The sequence below is a fragment of the Copadichromis virginalis genome, linkage group LG14 (assembly GCF_057382275.1).
Source record: "Copadichromis virginalis isolate Kocher_CV1m ecotype Utaka linkage group LG14, C_Virginalis_male_GT1.1, whole genome shotgun sequence".
In the NCBI taxonomy this organism is placed as follows: Eukaryota; Metazoa; Chordata; class Actinopteri; order Cichliformes; family Cichlidae; genus Copadichromis; species Copadichromis virginalis.
Window position 1 is genome coordinate 24,693,178 of NC_140631.1, and position 27,719 is coordinate 24,720,896.

Genomic DNA, 27,719 nt, shown 5'->3' on the forward strand with positions numbered 1-27,719 from the left:
GTTTTCCATTCAATCTACATCTCTTACAGTTAAATGGGGGGGGGGGACCACGGGGGGAGACCCACATGAGCAGATTGGTGCATTAAGAAACAGATTTCTTCAATTTTATAGCCATTTAATCCAAACAGGCTAATAACAGCAATTTGGAGAGTGAAGTCCTCCTTAGAATAATATGCTGGGAAGCAAGTGCTGGCTGTTTGTCAAAGTCAAAAGGGATTACTTCCCAGCTTGTGTTTAGAGTGGGATGCTCATCTGATTCTGGTGTGTCCCTCCAAGGCTGTCAGGCCTCCTACTAATGTGAGATGGGATAAAGTGAGACGCTAGTAGTTGGTCCGCTAGAAATCCTTGAAAATAGGAAATTATTTGGAACTGCTGCACAGTTCACATCATTTTGAGGTAAACACCAGACAGTTTCATAATCTCTGGATTAGCGTGTTGAGTGAAGATGGCCTTATATGTTCAGAGCTCACAACGGAGGAATTTAGGCAGAGATTTGTCAATTATTCAACTCATGTTCTTCATAACATCTTTCTTCCATCACGGACACCATCTGAAATTAGGCTTCGTTTCAGATGATTAAAACAAACAAACTTCATGACAATACTTACAATATTGTTTTTGTTTTATTCTGTTTTTTGCTGAACTCGGAGAGGCCTTTCTTCAAGCCCCATCTTTCCTTTTTGTTCCTATTTTTCTGTATTCATGTGTAGGCACTGAATTTTTTTAGAATGCCACTGACTCAGGTCATCATGTAACTCGCGTATTAACTCGTGTTAAGAATGTAACAGCATGAACTACAGTGGGAACATAGTCACAGAGTGTGGGCAGGTTATTCAACTTGCCCTTTATTATTAAATACTAAATTTGCATTAATTAGTGCAGGTTTCGCTTTCTGCCTAGTGTGACTGATTTAGAAAGCGTACGGAGGGAACATTTTGCATAACTAGAAGTTGAGAGTTAGTTTAAAGTAAGGGTGAATAAAACGTGTATATAGTAGAATATTTGCTTTCAAGGTGTTGCCTCATGTCTTTATAGCATCCACACAGCAGGCAGATGTTTGAAAACTACTGCAAACCAAATGGCTCATAAATGTAATCAGTGGAAAATATTCATCATGCCAACAACTAAACCTGTTAGTCTATTACCTTGGAGTGCATAATTGGCGATCAGCTACAGTGACCTGGTCAGAGCCATGAATTTAATGAAGGCTATGAACAGTGTTGCACAAAAACTGCAGGAATAAACACCCGCCTTACCTGCGGAGGCAGCTAATGCTGTAGTTTAAATCCTGTTTAAGGCTTTGTAAAGAATATGCTGTCAGGCATTGTGGCTGATATGTGTACAGAATTTCAATTTGGAAACCAGAGAAAGTTTGTAGAGTAGAGTGATGGCTCCTGTTGTATAGGGGTGGGCGATAGAAACGATATAAATTTGGCCAACGATAGAGATTTTGACTATATCGCTCTATCGCGATAGCGCATGTTGATGATGTCATCAAGCTGCGCCTGTTTTGGTCAAAAGCATCGCAGCGGCTAAAACCATTATCATCTGCAAATTATGACGGGCGACAGTCATAGCAAAGAGATGAAGCACTTTTGAAATATGGGGAAAGCCAAAAACTGCGCTTCCTCCACTTCCATAACATTGATACATTAATGTTGAATTCTCTCGCAGCTGTTCTATTCCCATGTTGTTGCAGTATATTAATAACTAACCTCGTATTGTGGATGAATAATCTCAGTTGTTCTCCTGACTGAAGTACAGCATCCTGCTATGCGATTGCATTTGTCCCTAACCACCAGAATCCTGCACGTTAACTTTTATCGAGTGGAAAAAAGTTGGCATCCATCCTCCAGCTTCACTGTGCTAATGTTATGCTAACATAGCTGTGTCGCTAGCAATCACGTAGCACAACATTATATACCAGGTAGTCCAACTACAAACCCTACAAACTAGGGGTGGGTTTTTATAATCGATTTATTGATTAAAATCGATTCTGGCTTGGATAATGTAAAATCGATTCATTAAAATCCTGAATCGATTTTTTAATATAAATTTATTTTGCCCGAAATGCCAGAATCTCAGGTGAAATCTCACAAAATTTCAACAGCCACCAAACAGCTAAGACAGTAAATGAGAGCAGGAACACGGATTCTGCACAAAGACTTAAACACACAGCGCAACCCACGGATCAGAATCAGTTAGATGTTGCCTTTCTCACAGTCGGGGCTGAAAGCCGACAGCTCGCTGATTCTGATCTGTCGACGGGTCTGCGCTTTGTGTTTTTCCGGCCTTTTATGTGCTGATTCTAAAGCTGTTAGTTTGATGTCTCTCTAAACAATATTGACCGAACCAGCAGCAAAAGAAGATCCAAACTATGCTTCACATAAACATCGTCATGAATTCAGTGTACTTTTACTGTTATGCTTCGACCACGATGCACAGCTGCCCCCCCCCCCCCCCCTCTGTACTTCAAGAACAGTTTCCCGTCTAAAAATCTGTTTTCTTCATTATTCGATACTTCCGACGCTTTTTTTTTTTCGTTTTATATACTTCCAAAAAGAAAACCTAATTTCTGCCGTTCAATACTGAACAAACATAAACTAAAATTATGCAAAATGCAAAACGTTTAGTCGTGTCTCTAATAAAACCGCTGTAACTTCAGAGGTAATGTTCATGTGTTGATTATTGGTTTTCTTTCATTTTTGATGTACTGCAGAATATTTTTATAAAATCCCAGGCCAGGAAAATCACCTTCATGTTTTTCTGTGTTTTATCCTCAGCTACTTTGACACAAAGGCCTCTGCTGTGATGCTCACACCTTTGATAAAGTCTTGCGTGTGTCAGCTTCCTTTTTATAGATACAAAAATATGTAAATGTACTGATCTGAATTATAATATTTCTGACTGTCAAAATTTCCCAGATTCAAATCGAATTGAATCGAATCGAATTGAATCGAATCGAATCGTGGATCGAATCGATTCGGGACCTTGTGAATCGGAATTGAATCGATTCTAGAAATCAGTGACGATACCCAGCCCTACTACAAATGCCACTGCTGTTTAGTTTTCTGTCTTCATTTATGTCGGAACTGGTAGCAGAGCTGTACGTTTTAATTAGTTTAAAAAATCTCTCAGTCAGAACATGGTATGAAATGTTTAGGTGTAAACTAGCGAGCTAACTTCCTGTTAACTTCTAACTCCATTAAATTTAACAAATTCTGTTTTCATGGACGCATGGATGTTAAACTTAATTGTTACACCCGATAAAGCAGCAATGCTGATGATTTAATTAAAGATGAAAGAATTTAGACCGTATTTAACTCTTAGTGTTTGTTTTACTTTGGGACCTGAAGTTGACGGAGTTTTGGACCCATATTACTCCGCAAAGCTCCTCACTAGGCAGCCGTAATGCTCTGACAATCCATCAAGCAGTGCGGCTTACCAAAGCTGTACTAAAACATTTTTTAACAGATTTCTGCACGCAGAAATCGGTTCGAGGTCAGTAAGCACAACCAGAATTCATACATAAGGAACACTCTCAATTTTTGAGAAAATTAAAGGATTTTTAGTGTGGAAAATACGTTATACAGAAGAAAAGAATATATCGTGATATATATCGTTACCGCACATGCTTCAAATTATATCGCGATATGAATTTTAGGCCATATCGCCCAGCCCTACTGTTGTATTTACTTCTTTTGACATTTTCAGGGAAAAATCTCATCTGACTGATGAGTGACATAACCCCATTTTTGTAGTAAAGCTCTACATGTGTACATTACAGCAGCGGTCCCCAACCTTTTTTGCGCCACGGACAGGTTTATGCCCGATAATATTTTCACGGACCGGCCTTTAAGGTGTCACAGATAAATACAACAAAATAAAACTAGTACCGGTACCGAAAAAAAAGAAGATTTATTCATAACACACGTGAAAAGACCCAGGAAAACCGAGTTAACGATAAAAACAATAACAAAATAACGCTGAAAACCGATAAAAACCTTGAAAACCATACATTTCACACCTGAGCCTTAGCTCTCGCGGCCCGGTACCAAACGACTCACGGACCGGTACCGGTCCGAGGCCCGGGGGTTGAGGACTGCTGCATTACAGAGTCAAATTTCCATTTTTACCAATATGATTATTTATTCATGTATGTATTTATTGGTTATTTGCCTATTTACGTACACTATATTGCCAAAAGTTTTCCCTTGCCTGCCTTCACTTCACATGTGAACTAGAATAACATCCTATTCTTATTCTTCATGGTTTAAATGACATCTACCCATCCTCTGCAGACAACAGTGTCAACTCTCCTGCGAAGGCTTTCCACAAGGAATTTTTTTTTACTATTCTTCTAGAAGCATATTTGTGAGGTCAGACTGTTGTTGGACGAGAAGGCCTTGCTCACAGTGTCTGCTCTAATTTATCCCAAAGGTGTTATATCAGGTTGAGGTCAGGACTGTGTAGGCCAGTCAAGTTCTTCCACACCAAACTCGCTCATCCATGTCTTTATGGTCCTTTCCTTTCTTTGTGCACTGGTGCGCAGTCATGTTGGAAAATCAAGGGGCCACCCCCAAAACGTTTCCACAAAGTTAGGAACATGTGCAAAATGTCTTGGTATGCTGAAGATTAAAGTGTTCCTTTCACTAGAACTAAGGGGCCGAGCACAACTCCTGAAAACCAACCCCACACCACACCAACAAACTTTTACTTGGCACAATGCTGTGAGATAGGTACCATTCTCCTGACAACTTCCAAACCCAGACTCCTCCATCAGATCAGGGAAGCATGATTCATCGCTCAAGATAACATGTCTCCATTCCTCTAGAGTCCAGTTTTAACCCAACTGCATCAGACGCTGCATCGCATTTCATAATGTGGATACAGCTGTTCTGATGAGCCCCTTGAGGAGACTGTTGTTGTGATTTAGTTCTATATAAATAAATTGAATTGAGGTAATCTGAAAGCCACATAAAATGTGGAGATCTGTAGCTACTGATTCTGTAGAAATTTGATGATCTCTGCACACTATGCACCTCAGCATCTACTGACCCCGCTCTGTGATTTTGGCTGGCCTACCACTTCATGGCTGAGTTGCTGTTGTTGTTGTCATAATACCAATAAGAGTTGACTTATATTTAGTTGTGAGGAAATTTCTAAACTGGACTTGCTGCACATCCTATCACATTACTATGTTGGAATTTACTGAGCTGCTATGGGCGAAACATTCATTCGAAAATGTTTGTAGACGCTGTCTGCATGCCTAGGTGCTTGATGTAATACACCAGTGATCATTAAAGTGATCCAAAAAACACCTGAATTCAATTATTTGGATGGGCATGAGAATCTTTTTGGAAATTTTCTGATTTACTTTAATGTATCACATTCATCAGCCACTTTTTAAGGTACAGAAGTTCAGCTGCTTGTAATGGGAAATAATCTAATCAGCCATCACATGGGAGCAACTCAATGCATTCAGGGAAGTAGACATGGTCAATACAACCTGCTTTATGTCAAACTGAGCATCAGAATGGGAAAGAAAGCAATTTAAATGATTTGAATGTGGCATGTTTGTTGTTAAAAGTCGAAGCATATCAGAAACTTAAAATACTGGGATTTTTCCACTTGACCATGTGTAGGATTTGCAAAGATCCTAAAAGACAAAGTCAGTTCTATATTTAAAAATCTGTTTAATACCAGAGGTCAGAGGAGAATTGCCAGCCTGCTCCCAGCTTAAGGCAATGGTGTCTCAAATAGACACTCATTACAATCATAGTATGCAGAAGAGCATCTCTGAATGCATAACACATTGAACCTTGAAGCAGATGGGCTACAGAAGCAGAAGAGCACACCAGGTGCCACTCTTGTCTAAAATTATTACCATTCATCAAAGTTGGAAAAATATTGCCTTTTTTTTTAATTTTTGGTAGGATCAGAATTTGGTGTAAACAACATCATATCAGGAGTTCAGGCTGCTACTGCTGCTGCTGGTGTAATGTTGTGGGGGATGTTTTTGTGGTACTCACTGAGTTTCTTTGTACTACTTCAAGCATACCTGAATACAGTCATGATAAAAGGAAGTCTTGTTTTACATATCAGGACATAATAAACAATTGTCAAGTTCTTATAGAATTCAAATGAGTTGAACACAAACCTAGATGAATTACAACACATAACGTATTAGACTGTTTCTTTATTTTTTTTATCTAAAAACTAAGCCAAAATGCAGAAGCATGTTGTGAAAAACTAAGTACGCTCCATGATTCTGTAGCTTGTAGCAGCAATAATTTGCAGTAATCAAATTTTCTGTATGACTTTGGTCTCAGTCTCAGTCTGTCACCCAATGCAGGAGGAATTTCAGCTCTCTCTTATTTACAGTGTTGTTTCAGTTCAATTAAGTTTGCAGGAATTTTTTATTATGCACAGGTTTCAGTCGGGTTGAGTTCTGGACTTTGACTCGGCCATTGTAACATCCTTTTTTACTAATTCTATTGTAGACTCACCGCTGTGCTTGGACTCATTGTCCTGTTGCATGACAATATTTATGCAAAGCTTTAACTCTCTGACTGATAGACTTAGATTTGGCTCTACAATGCTTTTATATACAGAGATGTTCATAGTCAACTCAATGACTGCAAAGTCCCTGGATCCTGTAACTGCAAAACAAGCCCAAATCACCGTCCATCACTGTGCTTGACACCTGGTATGAGGTGTTTGCGCTGCTGTGTTTATGCTGTGTTTACACCAAATGTGGTGGTGTGTATTAAAGCCAGATTTATAGCCAGATATCTCCACTTTGCTCTTTCCTGCCCAAAGGACATTATTCCAGAAGTCTTGTAGCTCAAAATCTGATCTTATGAATCTTACAATAAGAATCAAGCTGCTTTGCAAGGTAGACACCACAAGTCAAAACATGCACAAAAATTGTTAATTGTAGTAAAGGTGGGAAGAAAAACATTGATGTTCAAAGACATGTAGCACTTCTGTCAGTAAAACACAGATACTGATGCTCCACCCTGCTGAGCAAAAATAGCATTTTTAAAATAATACATTTTCCTTCTTTTTAGTTATAAAACATTAATAAAAGATAAGAATTAATAAAACAGCACATTATTTTGACTGTCAAAGGAATGACTCATTTAAATCCAAATCAGCTAATCCTTTCTCCAGTTGACAAATGAGAATTCATTTGACTAGTAAATGATGTATCTCATATAACATCCTTATTTCGAGTTACGTGTTGGCAAGATGGCGTCGTAGCGCTAGGGTTGCCAACTCCCTGAAAAATAAATAAGGGACACCTCGTGGCCAGGGCCGGGCAACCCAGTTGTCTTCACCCTTCCCAGTGTGGTAGCTCTTTTTTTGTGTGTGTGAAATTATTTTTTAACCATTTGACTTGAATTTGATTTAAGCAGATGCATATTCTTTGTGATATGACCATATGGGAAACAAATGATCATTTAGCCATTTATTTTTAGCTCAAAATGACAACATTAACACAGTAAAACAGGTCTCTTTCTTAAACAGAAGCCTGTCATGCTTAACTTTTGAGAATATAAGTAAATCTTTCTTTAAAAGAACTCTGTCCTGCTTAACTTAAAATTATATAAATTAATAGAAAGCAATAGAACGAAAAATATTCTTGTAACAGTGCACATATAGTGCATTTAGTACAATTGGCTTCAGTTGAGGTATTATTTCAGCTTTTCTAATGCTAATCAGCTGCTCCTGTTTGTAAACCCGCTTGTTCCCATGATTACGCACCTTAACTCATCATCATTATTCATCTATGTATTACTTTTATGTATTAGTCATCAATTTGTTGTAATCATCCATCCTTGCAGTTGTTTATTACACAAAATAAATGATATTATCACACTTCTGGCCACATAGCGCTGATATTCACCGCACATGCCCATATTAACCTTAACCAGAGGGTTTAAACAACAAACCAGTGTTTACATACCATATCTGCTTCTGCCGTGGCCTGGTGGACAAAAAATTGGTTAAGGGTTCCCCGAGCTTTCACGCCCCTCATGTTCTTCTTGTGCCCACCACTAGAAGCATGCCTATGGAAAAAGTGCGCCGGCACACAGTGCAGTGCGCTTTATAGGTGTTATTGTGCACTTTCCCAGCCAGGTGTTTTCCTTTTCCCAGTCCTCCCTGTACTTTTGCAGCCTTTTTTTTTTCTTTCTCTGAGCGAACAAACATTGCTGCTCTAATGCTGGGCTTACACTGTGCGATTTTTGGCCCATTTTGAGCCGATTTTTGAGTCGTGCGACCGATTTGGTGATCGGCCCGATTTTGGCCTTCATCGTGCATCGTGTAGTATACGTGGGGTAACGAGAAGCGATTAACACCTCACGACCAGCTCCCGATCATCAATCGCTCGTGAGGGTGTCACCACAGCCGCTCACACTGCTCATGCGCAAACACGTAAACATCGGTGAAAAAGACGGCGCAGCACGGCTGTGCAGCGTGTGATCTGGACACAAGTGATGGAGGCACTTGTAGAACTTTGGAAAGCTCATCCGAGCCTTTTCGATGTGGCATCACAAAATTATCACGACCACAACAACCGTGAAAATAGTTGGATTTACACTGCTGCTCAATCACAGCTGCCTGATCATGTTTTTCATTAGCAATTTAGCAAAGTTGATGGTGGTGTGTCTGTGTGAGTGAAAGACAGAGAGAGCGAGCGACAGATTTTCTGTTATAACCTTCATGTTATGGAGGCACAGTGTGAGCACTCAGGTCGCATCAGAGCATCGGGCCGTATAGTGTGAGACCCTGCATCGTGACCTGCAAACTTCTAATCCCTGCGAGTCAATCGTGCAGTTTGAGCAAGAGCTGAATAACGTGACTGAAAAAAATCGCAGTGTCTGCCCAGCTTTAGGTGTACTGTCATCCGAGACGTGCACCGCAGTGTCGGCGTTTGTTTCCCTGTTGGCCATGCTTGTTGTTGTGGTCATCTGTTGTCTTCCGGTATTTTCTCCGCAAGCGACCTTTCCTCGACCAATGAGATAATCTGAATTGTCATACTTGAATTGTCATAAGTGTGCTGTCAGCTCATTGGTCACAAAGCAGGAGAGGGGCTGGGAATTATGTTTTCAAACAAAGCGTTAATTCCATTAACATTTATAGACTACTTTTGATTCTCACTGTATTACGGGACAAAGTGCGTCCCTTATTAGCTCAATACGGGACGTGTACTTTTGTTTCTAAATACGGGACGATTCCGTTTTTTAAGGGACGGTTGGCAACCCTACGTAGCGCGAACACCCGTCTCGCTGTGCTCCGGTGAGGTCCCCCGATTATCCGTCTAAAATACGTGTTCACCTGGTGAAACGTTACAAATGTGCGTGGGAGTAACTCTATAATGAGTCTGGACGACTATTTTTCTAAAATGCCTAACGTCAGGTCTAAGAAAAAGACAGCTCCGGTTGTGCAAGCTAGCGACATTGTGGGTCCTATGGCGGCTGAGCCTGAAGAAGCTAACGCCAGCGACACAGAAATCTCCGCTGACGCTGAGGAAACTGGGAGTGATATCGACCCGAATATCCTTGCGGCTCTGAGTAAGATAACTGACAGCATTACAACTTTATTGGATGTTAAAGTTGATACTGTGCTGGCCGCAATCCGTGAACAGACGTCTCGGATCCAGGCTCTGGCGACACAGGTGGGAGACGCCGAGATACGGATTTCAGGCGTGGAAGACACGGCAGGTGTATTGCAGGCGAAAGTGGCTCGACTCGAAAAACAAGTAACTGACATGGCAGACCACATGGACGATTTAGAGAACCGCAGCCGCAGATGTAACCTTCGCCTGGTCGGGCTTCCCGAGGGCACGGAGGGAAATGATGTTGTCGCCTTCATGGAGTCATGGCTCCCCTCCTATCTCGAGCTCACAACTAAAAATTGGAAGATCAAACTAGACCGCGCTCACCGCTCTCTAGCACCGAGGCCGGGCCCCAGCCAGCGTGCCAGACCCATCATTATGAAGCTTCACAACTTTGCTGATAAACAACATGTGATGGCCGCAGCTCGGCGCCTGGCTACGCAGCCGAACCAACCAACAAGTCGGATCAAAGTCTCCTTCTTTAATGATTATTCAGCGGCGGTAGCCAAGAAACGCAAGGCTTTCGACGAGGTGAAAAGCTGCCTGAGGAAGAAGAATGTGGATTATGCGCTTCTCTACCCCGCCACACTGAGGCTGTTTGCCAACGGCAAGGAGAAGAGATTTAACACACCGGAGGCAGCTGCGTCCTACGCGGACTCGCTGCCCTGAATCCCCGTAACCACCGGAGTACTCCTTTTCTTCACACTATGCCTTAATTAACCGGTGTGAGTACTTGCCGAATCTAGGCGTATATGACTCTTTTTTTTTTCGTCCTCGCTGCTTATAAGCGACCAGGTGAAATCTTCCACCCCATCGGGCACCGGACGGACTGTGTTTTCGTCTATGGGTAGGCGTGAGTTACGCGCGTGCAATGCCCTTCGGCTTTCCCGACGGGCAGGAGGAGATTGGTTTTTCCCTACATGTTTAGTAGGGCTGTTGCCAAATCACTGTTCTTTGAATGTTCCGTCACACAGCTCTTTCATGCCTTTTTTATTTTTATTTTATTTATTTTTTTTTTCAACCAGGGTGTGGTGAACCCTTTGGCTCAATATGCTTTGTGTGATACATGAATAAGTCTAATAATGAGTAGGCTGCGAATATGCACCTGGAATGTACGAGGGGTTCACAGCCCTATTAAGAGGAGGAAGATATTTACTTGTCTAAGAAAGGACGGTGTAGATGTTGCTATGTTACAAGAGACACATCTTGATAATAATGAACACTTGAAGTTGCAACAAGGATTATATGGACAAGTGTTTTTTTCATCCTTCACTACAAGAAGTAGAGGAGTGGCAGTGTTGATTAGGAAAAATGTACCTTTTGTAGTAACTGATTGCGTTAAGGATCTGAAGGGCCGCTACGTGATAGTCAAAGGGATTTTGCAAGGCCAAAATATCTTATTACTGAATGTTTATTTTCCACCTGCCCACCCAACTACCTTTCTTACCAAAATGTTTCTGGAATTAGCCCCATTTCTTCCTAACTCTACCGTTATTATTGGTGGTGATTTCAACTTAATGTTAAATCCGCTTATGGACAGATTTCCACACAGCATTGCAACTCCTTCTCCTCAGGCCAAAGCGCTTCATGCTCTATGCGACGAGTTTGGACTTGTGGATGCTTGGAGATATACTCACCCCTCCGATAAGCAATACACATTTTTTTCGGCTCCGCATAGGTCCCAAACTAGAATTGATTACTTTTTTCTCCCGAAAACTGACTTAGGTTCAGTAGTATCGTGCGACATAACAAGTATAATCATCTCAGATCACGCTAGGGTAATCATGGATCTCGATCTTAAAGCTGCGCTTCATAGGTCCCGCCACTGGAGGCTTAATACCATTATTCTTAAGGATGAGGAATTTACCTCTCACTTCTCTGCAGAATTTAAAGCGTTTTTGGATATCAACACCCCCTCAGCTACTACTGCCTCTGTTTTGTGGGAAACATGCAAAGCTTATGCGAGGGGCCTAATTATTTCGTATTCTGCGACAAAGAAGCGACAACGGATGGAGGAACAAAAATCTTTAGAGAGCGAATTGATGGATAAGGAGAAAACATATATTGCCTCCCCATCACCACCATTATGGCAAGAAATAACCGCACTCAGGTCAGCGCTGAATTGCCTTCTTACCAGAGATGCAGAGAAGAAACTTAAATACACCAGACAGAGGTTCTACGAGCATGGAGATAAGGCCGGTAAATGTCTGGCGTACTATGTTAAGAAGCGCGCAGAATCGAATACCATTGCAGCGATATCTGATGAAGGTGGCCACAAGATATATGAAAACAAACTGATAAATGACTGTGTTAAGAAGTTCTACGAAGCCTTGTACTCTTCTCAACAAGTCCCGGAGGGGGTGCAGCTGATGCATAATTTCTTCACCCAATTCGACTTACCAAATTTGTCAGAGGAACAGAAGACTGCCCTTAACAGCCCTATAACTAAGACCGAAGTGTTTAAGGCTATTAAATCACTGCAAAGTGGAAAGTCGCCAGGGCCTGATGGCTTCTGTTGTGAATTTTATAAACAGTTTCGGGATATTATTGTGGAACCGCTTCTTGATATGTTCAACCACTCCTTCATTACGGGTGAATTCCCGCAGACACTGAAGGAAGCCAACATTTCCCTAATTCTAAAGAAAGGGAAGTGTCCTGATTTGTGCGGATCCTATAGACCTATAGCCCTCTTGAATGTAGATAGGAAACTGCTTTCTAAAATTCTGGCCACCCGCTTAGAAAATTTTTTACCTGTGCTGATAAGGGAGGACCAGACAGGCTTTATAAAGGGTCGAAACTCAGCCACCAATGTTAGACGCTTACTGAACGCTATTGTAGCTTTCAAGCAAAAATCTATTGACGGCCTGGTGCTTTCTCTCGATGCGGAGAAAGCATTTGACAGAATTGAGTGGTCTTATTTGTTGTATACTCTGGGCAAATTCGGCTTAGGGGAGAATTTTATAAAATGGGTCAAAGTTATCTACAATAATCCACAGGCAGCAGTCCTGACTAATGGACTTAGGTCTGATTACTTCAACACTCATAGGGGAGTTATGCAGGGCTGCCCCTTATCGCCCCTTCTATTCGCTCTGGCCATAGAGCCTCTTGCTGAGGCCATAAGGGCGACGCCCACAATACGTAGTTTAGAGATTGGACAGCTGTGTCATAAAATAACCTTATACGCGGACGACATCTTGATTCTTTTGACTAACCCTGTAACATCCGTACCCAGTCTCATTGAGGTGATTGACAGGTTTAGCCATTTCTCTGGCTATAGAATCAATTTGGCTAAGTCAGAGGCCATGCCTCTCGGTACTCTTTTCACAATGCCGGCTACTGTTCCTTCCTTTCCTTTTAAATGGTCTCCTAATGGATTTGTGTATTTGGGGATCTTTATTACCCCGTCTCTCGACCAATTGTACAAAGCCAACTTCACACCCTTATTTGGCAAACTCAAACAGGACCTAGAGCGGTGGGCGTCACTTCCTGTCTCCTGGCTTGGACGCATTGCCCTGATCAAAATGAATGTGCTGCCCAGGCTATTGTATCCTATCCAAATGATCCCCGTCTTGTTCTCTAAGAGAGTACTGAAGGACATAAATGGTTGGCTCACCTCTTTCATCTGGAACAAGCGCAGACCCAGACTCAAGATGGCAGTGTTGCATCTGCCAAGCTCCAGGGGCGGCTTGGATCTACCTAATATTAGATTGTATCAGCTTTCTGCCCATTTAAGATTTGTGAGCGACTGGGTTAGGGGTAAAACCTCAATCTGGTCGGATATTGAGACAGCTCTGTCACAATGCAAACTGAGCGATCTATTATTTTGTAATGATTTTAACGGAATCAAGGCCCTTTGTACAAATCCTGTAACAATCAACACCCTAAAAGCGTGGCGAATTGTCCGCCGTCTTGAGGGAAGATCGAGAATAACATCAACCTTTACCCCTATAATGAATAACCCTGCTTTCCCTCCGGGTTCTTTGGACCCCGGCTTTCAACGATGGTCTGATAAGAATATTAAGTCTCTTGGTGACCTTTTCTCGGGTGGTGAACTCATGTCATTTGAACAGCTTACCAACAGTTACGGCTTGCCTAGACAGGATTTCTTTCGTTTTTTGCAAATACGACACTATATCACTCACAATACAACCCTTGCTGAGCACCCTGAAGTATCTGATGTTGAGAGGGTTTTGTTTGGGCAACAGCTGACGGTGTCTCTGAGTTCATTTTGCCATGTGCTTAATGCTTTGACTACCACTGATGCACAGGGGATTAGAGGTGTGTGGGAGAGGGAACTGTCGGTAACCATAGATGAAGATAAGTGGGATACCATTTGGTCTCTCGCAAAAAGGATTTCAATTTGTACTCGGACAAGAGCAATCCAATTTAAGATTTTACACAGATTACACGTATCCCCTCACCGCAGACACCTCTTCAGCCGCTCTCTTTCCCCTGTGTGTCTTAAGTGCAAAACTGATGTAGGGACTTTAACTCACTGTTTTTGGTCCTGTTATAAGCTTCAAGAATACTGGGCTGACATTACAGGTGAACTGGGGAAAATCTTCCACGTTGATATAGAGATGGACCCTTTGTCCCTGATTCTAGGTCTTCCAAGTGACCGCCTAAAAGCGGCGGCCAACAAAAGATTGTATAACACTCTAACATTTGCAGCCAGGAAAAATATCCTCTTACAATGGATCAACGATAGGACTCCCACTGTCTGTGGCTGGCGCAAAATAGTTTTTGAACTGATTCCTCTGGAATACCTCACACACGTTATACACCACAGTGTGGGTCAGTTCTATGGGATGTGGCACCCCTTTTTGGACTATATTGGACCGGACCTTTCCGCTATCTTATTCAAAGGACTACTACACACGTGATCACCACCCGGGCGCTGTAAGACTGACTCACCACCTCTTGTATGTTATATTTTGTATTTTGTATCTTGTAATATGCCTTATTTAAGAGCTGTTGTGTACGTTTTGTGTTTGTACTGTTTTGTTGTTCTGTGTCTACTGTCGAGACACTGTTGTGTTAAAGGAAAATCTGCAATAAAAACAATGATGAAAAAAAAAAACATCCTTATTTCTACTTTTTCCCAGCATTGTAGATTGAAATCAAATGCCAATACCCTCTAAGTGATATGCATATGCATAAGTGGTATGCATAATATGAATTATAGATGATAATTCACCAAAAAAATGAGCTTGGCAAATAAAAATGACACTGCAGTATTACAAGAAAACCCATTATGGGAATGGAAAGTTCTTCAAACAATCTACTAATTTGCAAACAAAGATGCAGTCAATTAATTTCAATAATGAAGTGAAGTGCAGGATTTAAGGAGAAATAAATAAACCCATCATTAAAATTCAATAATATAATAGCACTGTTGTGTGTTGCTGATGGACAACATTAGTAAACTTGTCATAATTTCTATCTTTTTATTGCCTACATTTTTCATTTGTTGCCAGAAGCATAATGCCATTGGGTTAATCATCCCATTCCCATTCTCATGAATGAAATATTTCTGAACATGCTGAGGTAATATCTTCAAATTTGGCACAAATGACTCAAAATGAACAGATTTGAATAAAGTAAAGACCTCATAACACAACGTTTTCAACTGAATACACTTATAATGACAAAAATCTATATAAATATTTCACAGCATAAAATGATGATGTGTCATAATTTAACTTCAAAAGATTAAAGTCATCTTCACTTTAACAGAAAAATGCAAACGGTGGGATAACTGAGAAGGACAGATCGATGTTTCCTGACAGGGGATCACGCCAGTTTTGGCACACATGCATTTATTATGACTGTCTTGTAAAAAGCTGTTTAATATCCACAAAAGGTGTTTCGCTACATAGACTGAACAGACCTCAGTTGCAGCCACAAGGACATGAAATGGCTTTCAGCTCTTGTAGGCCTTTTAAATTTTAACACTAAAATTTGTTCGCAGCTCTAGCAGGACGGGAACTTGCACGGGTGTGTTGGAGTAGCTTTGACTGAAAAATAAAAGTCAAGTGCAAGGAGCAAAAGGATGATAGCAAAGAGAGAAACAGTCAAAATGAAAGCATACTATCATAGTGGTGCTTAGCCACAGTGAAGAGAAACGTCAAGAGTTAAAGGTTGGAAAATTGTGGAAAAGAGAAGAGAGGAGAGGTGAAATCAGTTTTCAGGGCAACAGAAAACTGGCTATAACGACACCAGCAAAAAGTTACAGCTCTTTAATGATGGGAGCTTAGTTTTATGAAGACACATCCACAAGACAAAGATTAATCAGCCAGGCAGGAGTTGCCCCTGAACAAACACATCTCCCTTACCCTTGATAGAGCTGTGGGAGGAAACAGGCAGGCTTCAGTGTCAGACAAGCTGGGCGGCTTCAGACCTGTCACAACATCACTGATGTTGGTTTCATCATGAGCTTAGATCATACAGCTGAGAGCAACGGTGGCATGAATTCAAACAGGTTTCGATCTCGTCTTTGATCAAACGCTTCCTCGAGCTAAAGAGTAGGATACATGGTAAAGAATACTTGTCTTGTCTAAGGAGGATGTCTATATGTTTTTGAAGCTTTTACTTCTTACCACTGTAAGTGGAGAGATAAGATAATCTGTCAAATTTCAACTAGTCACTTGTAAAATTCTTCATAAAAAAGAAACTGACATATTATTTGGATTTGGAGCTCTTGCAAAATGTTTATGACAGCAAGAAATCTCTTCATGTGATAGAACGGATGCTTTTTTAATACTTACTCATTCATAATTCAGTCATCCATTCTTTCCTCTTATGTCTCAGTTTTGTTCCTTTGCTTCTCTCTTTGTGTTGCCAAGTTTGAAATGATATGGGAAATTATGCAAGAAGGCTTTAGTGTCAGGTTTGCTTTTTATTGCTGAACACAAACACATTATTTCTGCCAAGAAGCTTCCATTGCTAGCATATTGACTTTTTTCTGTTGACTCTGGCAGTTAACTGTCATTTGTGGATGTTTTCCTCTCCTAGGTGGTGGGAGAGTGGCGCTTTAGCAAGATCCACTGTGACATCTTTGTCACTCTGGATGTGATGATGTGTACAGCCAGCATCCTCAATCTCTGTGCCATCAGCATTGATCGGTGAGTTTGCCACCTCGCAGATTGTTTAGCCTGTTATGATTCCAGCATGGATTTCCGATGGAAATCTTTACCTGCTGAATAATATGAAACAGAAAACTGGTGTCTTTTAACTGCATGACCATCAAAGCACACACAGCTATTAACAAACAAAATGAGATTTTTAAGCCAGGAATACACCATAACAACACATTCAGTTTCTGTTTATCTGCAATACTGATTACCAGCCACCAGATGTTCAGGACAGAAATATGTATGCACATCAATATGGCATATTGATGCAATTTTGGAACTAAAATGAGTGCATTATCCAAGGACCACCTGTAAGACAGGTGCTGTGGAGAGTGAAATCTAATAGCATATTTGTGGGTGCCTGCACACTGTCAGCAGCAACCTTTTCATAGACATATGCCAGGGTTAAAAATTTTAAAAATAGATGAACTTTAGCAAAGGTTTAACTACCGGGTACAAAAATTAGCAAATCACTGAAAAGGATTTCATCTTGAGTAATTAATTGTTAATTGAATATGTAAAAATAAATACATTTTGTAATATAAATATACACCAAATTTTAAAAAAAGAGTTTTAATTAATTAAGTCTTTAAGAAAAAATAAATAAATATTTGCTGAACCCAATTTCTCAAATAAATATTGTTTGAAATAAACATCTTAATGCCTAGTGTGTCATGTTTAATACATATAGTTTTTTTGTGTGGTTTGGGGATTTCTGCATAATCAGTGTAATTTTTTAAATCCTGAAAAACCTAAATAAATTGCACGATGTATTTTTAAGCATTTTTTAATGTCAGATGTAGCAAATTAAAGGACATTTAAATGTAATTTAATCAATTTTATTAAGCAGATTTGTTAGATGGTTCAATAAGCTCAATAAATGGTTCAGAAAATTTGAATTTCCTGGCAGTTATTTCATAGGTCATGCTATAAAGGGTTAAGTCAATGTGATGACTTGTCAGATGGTGTTTTGGGTTAGTTGTTAATTTTTAGTTAACTGCTGAGTAAACCCCAAACACCATTTACAAAAAAGTTGCGATGGACAAGGCCGAGAATCAACACTGGATGCCGGTGATCTTAAGATCCTCAGATGGCAGTGCAATAAAACAGGAATCCTCCTGTCATAAGAATTCCTGCATGGGCTCCGGAACACTTCCAGATAATATTGTCTATAAGTTGTATAAGTTTCATGATCCATAAATGCTGCCATCTTCTGTGACCCAAAGCTCATTTAAAATGGACTGAAGCAAAGAGGGAAACGGTTCTGTGGTCAGACAAATCGAAATTTCTTACATTTTTTGGAAAATATGAATGCCACATCATCCACACTACAGGAGCGGGAGAGAGACCATCCTTGTTGTTAAGCCTGCATCGCTGATGGTATAGGGGTGCATTAGTGCATGTAGAAATGGCTGATTGCAGGTGTAGAAAGGCACCATCAGTGCAACATATAGAGCAAAACAAACGTCACTTTTTCAGGGACGGCCTTTTATATTTTTGTAGGACAGTGTTAAAAAGCATGCCGCTAATATTACAACAGCATGGCTTTGTTATGTAAGAGTCCGAGTGCTGAAACAGCCTGTCAGCAGACCAGATCTTTCACCAACTGAAAATATTTGGCACATCATGAAACAAAAAATAGGACAAAGAAGTCCAGCAGCAGCCCCCCTCAGTTCCCAGATATTTACAGACTGTTGTTAAATGAATAGAGGACTCTAAATTGTGGTAAACATGGCCCTGTAACGACTTTTTAGAGAACTGCTTCTGCCATAAAATAAAAATCAACCTTTTTTTGTTTTAAAATCATGATTTTTTTTTCTATAATCTGTTGTGAATGGAATATGGGTTTATCAGGTTGTATTTACACTTTGGAGCTGGGGTTATGAATATTAAATCCTGTGATCAAGTTCCAGTAATGCCATGCATGCAGTCTGGCCAGTGTAATGTGTGAATTGTCCCCCTGTAGTCTAGACCTGCCTCACAACACAGGGTGTTTCTTGGAATCCCAAGTATGAAAAAGGCACCACTTAGTTTCTAAATGCTAACATAACATAACACAATGCTAAACTATACTATACTTATTGCGTAAATTTTATTATTTAAAAAAACATATACATTAAATGCAAATTTGTTTTCTGTCTTTCCTTTAAAGTTGTCATCCTGAATCATTAGTCATTTGTTTTTTATGCAATTCACAAACGACATGTTTTCTGTGAGAGAGTGCAGACAAAGCAAACAATCTACATAGTCATTTAGACTGCAGAGCTTGCTGGCTTTTCAACCAAATTAGCTGCAAAAATCCTTAAAATAATCTAAGAGCGGAAGACTTTGACTGTGGTTTAGAACTAAACTTGTAGCAAACAGTCAGGTTTATAGAGCATATTTGCTTAAAAAGGTTTTTGCTGCAGCTGAGACCACAGAGAGCAAGGAATGCATCAAAAATATTAACACTAGTGGAAAACTAAAAGAGTGAGCTGAGGGATGCTGAAATGTTCCACAGACCTGAGTCATATTTGAAAGTTTCTTTAGTAGAGGTGGCAACTACATTTACACAGCAGCTTAATAATGCCATTATTAAAGATATTCGATGCATTAATAAAAAGTGCAATTTAAAAATAACAGTGAATAATATCACTTTAGATTAATTACAGTATCTCAATTATAGTAGCTTACAAACATCTAAAAGTACACTGTAAAGCTTTGACTATCAGTATTAAAGCCATGTGATATAATTGTGTAAATCTGAATGCTAAATGATGTACTATAAGCAAGAAAGTTTCAATGAGTATAGGTTATTAAGCATTCATTTTACATAATTCACTCATATATCCTAACTAAGTGTCAGTAGTAAAACAAAGTTTGAATTTTTATGTTACTCACATAAATTGTCCTCCTGTAAAGATGTAAAGATGATCAAAATACCAAAGAGCCTCTCACATGCAAAAAGGGTGTAAAATTAAGATTTAGATGAAAGTATTAAATAAAACAAAAGGCTCAGGTTTGAATATTAAACTGAGCCAGAGGCATTCATAATTCAGATTAATGATTGCATATTACATAGTATGTGTTACAAACAGCATATGCATCAATATTATTTAATAACAACATGAAATATTTTTATAATAAAGAATTAATACAGATTATTTTAACAAAGTCAAAATAGCTTAAACGTAGCACTTCAGTGTTATATTTTTCTAGCATCAGTTTTTAACTATCTGCTCAGATACAGTCTTTCAGAACACCCATTACGTACACAGTAGTTTGATTCATTGTTTAAATATTGATCGGAACTGCTTAAAATCAATAGTCTTTGTTTAATTCAACATAACAGTGCAAGAACACTGCTTCTTGTCTTGTCAATAAACGTGGATTCTTTAAAAACTAAATTCTCTCATTTTGTTCTGTGATTTAAAAAAAAACTGTTTAACGATAGTGCTGTGATTAAACTTTATGTAATTTTTTGAAACTTACACTTGAAGGCTGTTCATGGGAATATCAAGGATATATTTACCACATTTTCCATCCATCTATTCTCTTCTATCTTCATTTAATTTAATTTAATTCTTTCACGATTAATTTAAAGATACACTAAAGGAGCATATCCAGTGACACTGATTTATTTCTCCATTTTAAAGAAGTGATCTGCATCCACAGCAAAATTAAATGGGTTCTTCTTTTGCCAGTGTTGTGCCTTTCCACCTATGGTCCTATAATTACACTTTGTAGATATCGCATAGTCTTGCTGACTAGTAAACAAATACAATAATCTCATAACTCCACACAGGCTTTCACTTTAGTGTAGTAATAAATATTCACCTTGGTCACATTTTCAGCTCTTACTGAGGTGAGTGAATTAGAATACAGATGACTTGTATGTGGAGAAAATCTTATTAATCTGAATAATGTGATCGTATATCGCTGTTTTTGTATGTAAATGAATGTTTCAAGCACGCTAGAGAGGAATCTCACCTGAATTTACATTTAGATATCAGTGATATGGCCTGTGCTTGTTTGCCGCATATTTGTGAATACCAAATATGTGAATCATTGTGACAGAATCAAGAATCACTTCACCTGGCTTTGGCACGGTTAAGGATCCACTCACATGATGGCGATTTATTTGCAACAGTCACAGATAAATGTGTTTCCAGCTCTAGGCAGCACAGTAATTTATACATCCAAGGATTGCTTCCTGCTGTGCTAACTTTGTTCTTATTCTCTAATGTGGAGCAAATTGGGGTGTGATGAAATTATGGGGTCTATTTCTGTGTGCAAATGTAAGTATTCACTCTTTTTAGAAGGATGACTAGATTAATTGCAATTGGAGTTGGGGCGCCCTCCAACAATGGCCAATCAATTTAACCACTCACTTCCTCTTTAGAAGCAGAAGACTAATGGGACTAAGACAAAACTGCTTATGTGTAGGAGGTAATACGAATGTACGCGTGGACTCCAATCTCCAATTATGCTCGCCAAAAAGCAGGCGGTTTTATGGCTGAAAACACTTCTCTGTAATAATGCTCTCAGTGAGTCATAATATGCAATAGAATAAATTAATTTAACGTTATTTGAATGTGTTTATATACAGCACGTTGCTTCAATTACTGTGAGAAAAACTAATGTCTGTTTACATAAATGGTTTGCACAATTACCTAAAACTACAGCTTCCCAGAACAATCTTATTAATGTAATATGAAGCACATGACAAAAAAAAGGTTGGAAGAAAACATGCATCCCATGTCTCCAGGTGTTTGAGCTGCTTTACCTTAGCGCAGGTGCTTATTTAGTGGCTACATATTTTGCTAGAGCTTGATAGTGTCTCACAAGTTTTCAGACTATTGACCTGATGCACACTGGTCCTATTTTTGTGTGTAAGCTTGAAATGACAGGTCTTTTGTACGCAGGCTGCGTGGGTTTCTGCGAGGCTGCCACTGGCACAAATAGCCAAAGGGCTTGATTGATACTAAGTGAGCTATTAATCAAGGGTGTGGTGATTATTACATGTTCACTGAGTGAGTCATATCGCCGTGCTCAATGTTCTAACTACACTGATGAGCGCCATCAACAGCTCAAAAATAGGGGGAGAAAACACTTAAAATGGTTATTATTGTTTGAATGATTCATGTCATGCATGCCAAAAAAAATAATACTAACAACTGTTATTGAACTGTCTGACGCTTCAGCTTCTTTGCAACCACCTTCCTAACCTGTGCTTTCCACCAGCCACCAAAAAAAATTGTAAGGTAACGTTACAAAAATCCCCTATGAGCAAGAAGTTGGCTTCTTGCTCATAGGAGGAAAAACTTTTACTGGAAGAAATCTCTGCCAATATCATCGTAAACATTAGATTGGTAGTCAGTAACCACTGATTTTCTGTCACAAAGACACTCAGTCATGCGCTCTTAAAGGCTTTCCCAAGCTGACTTTCTGAGTAAAACACTTCAAAACCAAAAAGAAAATCAATGAATGAGAAAGCTGGGCATTTCCTAGTGATTACTGCAAGCTCACTAATAAGGTTAACTAATGTATCAGGGTTAAATGATAAGGCCTTTCCTGCAAGAGACTGGGGTTAAAACAGCCTTCCTACTAGTATCTCATTTTATTGGAGCTGCAGCTTACAGCACCAGTTTCCACAGGCCAGTCCATCTCGGAAAAGGATTTGATTAAAAATGACAGGCAGCATTTCTTGTTTCACCCTTTTCTGGCTCCATGCTTTCTGTTGTGCTTTGAGCTAAAAATTTCAACTGATGGAGAAAGAGAACTGGAAATAGAAGTGGTGTGATCACTTAATGAAAAAAATACAATAAAATGAAATTTTATTAAAAGCATGTGTGTGTATATAAATATTTCAAACCTGCTTTACTCACTATGTACAACTATAAAAATGTGCCATGTTTTTCACCAATTATAACTATGACAACTATGTTTCCTTTACCCCTTACAGCTACACGGCAGTTGCAATGCCAATGCTGTACAATACCCGCTACAGTTCCAGGAGACGGGTCACGGTGATGATCTCTGTGGTTTGGGTACTGTCTTTCGCCATATCCTGTCCCCTGTTGTTTGGCCTAAATAACACAGGTAAGAGAGAGTACAATACACACATGATCTTCAGTCTGTGAATCAGAAATGCTTTTGTGATGGTGCAAGACAGAGTGATAGCAGAGGTAACAGACGTTTGCCACTGTACTTAAGCAGACCATCTATGTCAGCACCCAGTTACAGCTACAATACTGCACTGTAAATTCACTATGGAGCTATTTGTGCCGGTAAAGAACTCCTTCACACCCGTGTGTATCTACTTTTAGTGAGCCTTTGGCCTTTAGGTTGGTTATTCCAAGGAACAGGGGCTTAAAGGAGGATTACTAGTAAAGCAGTTTTGATTAAGTGCTTTTTGCGAGGCGCCACCTTGTTGTTGACCAACTCCAGTGGCCTGTCACTTTGAAGCTCCGCTCATCCCTTTGAGTCCTTCATTTAATGCTAGTTCAGCTCAGACTCAAACCCTGAGAAATAAACACTGACTGTAGATCGAGTCGGCATATTTTGTAGAAAGCATGAAAGAAGGAATTACAAATTTCAAAAGACATTTAAAAATGGAGAAAAGTGAAGCATCAAATAGCCAGACTTCTAGCCCAGAGTGTGAACTGAGCTTTAAAAACACTGGATCCTACATTTCTCTGATAGCAACTACTGAAGGCTTCCTGCATCTTTCTTGAACCTTGTTAGTGGAAAGATAATTCTATGTATAAAATTGGTGAAGTTCCCCCTAAATAGACTACTTTCTCTAGCCTTCTAGCCACAGCCTTCAGCGTGACAGTTGGACAGGTTTAACTTGAAATGCTGCAATTTTCTTTATAATTATTAGTTTTGGTTTGTCCAAAAAGCTAGAAATACAAGCCCAGAGAAGCATCGCCTCAGTTTCTAAACTAGTTTTTAGGGAATTTTAAAAATGAGGGCAATTCATCTAGTAAATTATTAAAATCTAAACTTAACAAACAACCCTTGCAGAGTCCAAAACTGGGGTGAGATGATCTCTGCATTTGGCTCCACAGCTATAAGGCAGTCCACATGGGCTGTGAGAAGTGGGAGTACGGTTAATGTGAGTGGAGGTGAGGTAGAAAGAGTGCTGTGTAAATAACCTCAGAGTGAGGAGAATGTAGAAGTGGTGACATTTTTGGATCTACTTGCAATCAAAAAGCAATTATTGGTTCAAGCAAATCTAAGGTTCCAAATTCTGGTTTTACAGACTTTTAAAAGTGGAAGTAAAATAAGATTAAACACATACACACGCACAAAAGCAGCAAGTCTTGGGAGAAAGAGAACACGCAGTCTTAATTCACATTGTGCTTATCTCCACAGCTACTCGTGATGAGTCTCTCTGTGTGATCGCCAATCCAGCCTTTGTGGTGTACTCTTCCATTGTGTCCTTTTATGTACCCTTCATCATCACTCTGCTCGTTTATGTCCAAATTTATGTGGTCCTGAGGAAGCGCAGAAAACGCGTCAACACAAAACCAAAGCAGCTTGTCTCTCAGGCTGCGGACCCTGATATGGCCACCTCACTAAAGGTGAGCTGCTATAGCTGGCTCGTGTTTTTATGGCTTCATTTACATATTTATTTTATCAAAGCTCCTTTATCTCTCTGTACTGTCTTAATATTTTAGAGTAATACATTAAACTAAAAAACATCACAAAAGACATCATTTGCTGTTTGATTTTGTTTGTTTCTTTAGAGAACTGCAATACATTTTTTCAGTCCAGCTATTCTTGTTGGTTTTACAAGCAGACATTGTATTACAGAGCAACACATTATTAAAATAAAAACACAGACTGCGATTGATTTTCTTTGAATACACAATGGATTAAGATAAGGGGTTGAATTGAGCAAGACTCTGCTAGAAAAGGCTTTTTAGCTGTTTTAGTTTTTAACACCTTACATGAAAATAAGATATTTAATATCAGGTTTAATCCAGGACACAAATTTGAATCTTAAATGACACATTTCCCTGTAAAATGTGTCATTTAAAAAGAAAATGTGACATGCAAAACTAATTGTGACGGCCCTCAAATGACCTTTTGCTTTTCTGGGTATTGATTTTCTTGTCATAACTTATTGATGTCTGTACAGAAAGTAAGCAACACTCTCGATCCAGTGCAGTACATTACTCATGTTTATGCATGGCTTCGTGCTGTGGTTTTGGTCAATATATGGCAGCATATTGACAGATAGCTATAATCTTTATGGGGTAACGGAGCATAATTTTTCACTTCTTATCTTAATTATCAAATTAAGGTTGGTGAAATTATTTCACACAACAATATATTACATGGTCACATTGATGGATTGGATTTTCAGCGGGTATAGAAGCTGCAGATCAGAGTGCTGCTAAACAGCCTTTCCGTGCTCAGTGTAGCCTCTTTTGACCGTGTAGGAAGCGGGACCTGTTCCTCCATGCTTAGACGGCCCTTTTGTCAGTTGCTTTGACATTGTACTCTCTCCTTGCCTGACACAGCTGTTTTCATTTCAGGATAAGTGCACTCATCCAGAGGATGTGAGGCTGTGCACCATGATTGTTAAAACTAATGGGAGTTTTCCTGTCAACAAGAAGAAAGTGGTGTGTATACATTTTTGTTCTTTTGTTTTTATGCTTTCCCCTAAAAGTTTAATTGATGGAAAAAAAAAAAAGTTTTTGCCTGCAGAGATTTCGAAAGATGTCACCTTGAAGTTTTCCCCATCTGCTAGAATAAATGTAATTTTAAAATTCAAAGTTAAATAAAGAAAAGTTTTATACTCGCTACCCCCATCCGAATGAACCTTTACTAAATTTGTCTTCATTCAGATATTCATCAAAGATGTGGTCAATGAGGGAGAAGATCTGGAGCTGGATGAGCTGAATAACAGTGGAAGCAGTGTGAAGCAGAAGCAGCAGATACAAGGTGCTCTTGGAGACACTCCAGCCACGAGCCATCAGCTATTGATGCCCAACAAGGCCAGCGCTAGCCCCATCTCAACACCCCCCACACCCCACAAGGAGGGCCAGAAAGCAGAAAAGAACGGCGATCCTGCCAAGGAGACCTTAGGCGATCCGGCACCCATCGTAGCCAAAGCCTTCCAGACACAGGCCTTACCTAATGGCAAGACTCAGACTTCTGTGAAAACCATGAGCAAGAGAAAGATCTCCCAGCAAAAGGAAAAGAAGGCTACCCAGATGTTAGCCATCGTCCTCGGTAAGTTAGTCCCTTATTATTAGTAGTAATTTTTAAATTATTCATTTGATTTTAAAAGAAGTCATGAAAGTGAATACAAGCTCAATTAAAAGCCGTTTTATGTGATTCTGCACATCAAAGTTGAAGTGACACTAGAAAATTAAGCATTTCTAGAACCAAATGTTATCTTTGAACATGCAAAGGAGCGTGTTCAAAGCGTTTTTTGCAATGTACATATCTTTTTTTTCCCACTGCTCTATCATAGGTATTTGGCTGTCTTTACGTTTGTTTTTGTTTTCATTTCAATCAATTTTTTCAGTAGGACCTAAAAAAAGAGTTTGAAAAACAAGTCAGACAGTGATGCAACAAAAAGAAATTGTACTGATACTTTAGAATCCAACTCCTCAGTAGGGCCACCCATATTTGGGCTTTATTTCCTCATTCTCTGTATCTTATTCTAATACCTAATTTTTTTTTTCTTTCCTCAGGTGTATTCATTATATGCTGGCTGCCGTTTTTCATCACACATATCTTGAACACCCACTGCACCAAATGCAAGGTTCCTGCCGAGATGTATAACGCTTTCACCTGGCTGGGCTATGTGAATAGTGCTGTAAATCCCATCATATACACCACCTTTAATGTTGAGTTCAGAAAGGCATTCATTAAGATCTTGCACTGCTGAGCTGCAACATCACTTATCTGATCAGACTAAAGGAGAGGTGATGAATGAAAGCATATCCTGTGGCAAATACCTCATCCTCTTAAGGAAAATACACCACGTGGGGAAACTACGATCTGTTCATTTAAAGTTAGTTAAGTGACTGAAAAAAAAAAAAAAAACTGGCTTTGGCTTTGTCTTCTTGAAAGGCATCTTGGATCTATATGTTAAATTTCGTGTGGAGTCCCGTTCTCCAAATCACTGAATGTAAAACAAGAAATGTCTGTAACGATGACCTGTTTTATGGAGAGAGAAAAAAATGACATTGTTCTCTGACATCATTGTGCTTGTCATGTAAGGAGCCATCTGTGTATACCACACACATGCAAACTGCTATTTATTGTATGTGTACTTTATGTTTTAATCATAGATGTTTTTTGCAAATCTTAAAGATATCGAGTCAGTGTTCATTGCAGTGTTAAAATTGAAAACAATTCACTGATTAGATTCACTGATTGTCTGAAAGACACGGTATAATTTACTTGCTGTATGATGCAGCCATGCCAATATCTGCAATTTAGCAATTTTATAAATAAATATCTATTATAATTACTAATGCTATTATTATTATTATTTGTTGTACATAGTTTTTCTTAATGCATTTATTGTGATTATATGACCGCAATAGAAATGTGATGCATGCTACACTGCTCCTCTACTTGAAATGCATGTTTAACAATAAATTGCAAAAGATCTCCAATAAATGAAGTTAAGATACCGTGTGAAGTGCCACATGAATATCACCGCTCACTGTGTGTATACGAATACACTCATAACTGACTGGTCATTATTCAAAAGCTTCTCTGTTATTCCTAGGACTGATCTGCAGTTTGAGTTGTTTATTGGAAGCAACACCAAGCTCTGCTGCAGAGGCGTTGTTCCATTAAAACTAATGAATGGTATGTGGACTTTGCAGCTTCCAGGTATAATCATGTGGATATGTGCAACCCAGCCCCTGAAGCCTCTCCCTGGGGCCTTTGCTGAGCAAGAATGGGGTGAAACTGAAATAATAGCTACCGCAATACATGTATAC

The 27,719-nt window shown here is 39.4% G+C and overlaps 1 protein-coding gene across 1 annotated transcript in view; it reads left to right on the top strand.

Annotated features, from left to right (window-relative positions):
- drd2a (dopamine receptor D2a) overlaps window positions 1–27,408 on the top strand; it is a 57,325-nt gene extending 29,917 nt beyond the window's left edge. Inside the window, exons 3-8 of the mRNA XM_085430068.1 lie at window positions 16,640–16,749; window positions 22,703–22,839; window positions 24,118–24,326; window positions 25,287–25,373; window positions 25,599–25,986; window positions 26,454–27,408. Coding sequence (XP_085286194.1) covers window positions 16,640–16,749; window positions 22,703–22,839; window positions 24,118–24,326; window positions 25,287–25,373; window positions 25,599–25,986; window positions 26,454–26,650 — 1,128 coding nt within the window. The 3' untranslated portion in view covers window positions 26,651–27,408. The remainder of the gene's footprint in view (window positions 1–16,639; window positions 16,750–22,702; window positions 22,840–24,117; window positions 24,327–25,286; window positions 25,374–25,598; window positions 25,987–26,453) is intronic.
- The last annotated feature ends 311 nt before the right edge of the window (window positions 27,409–27,719 follow it).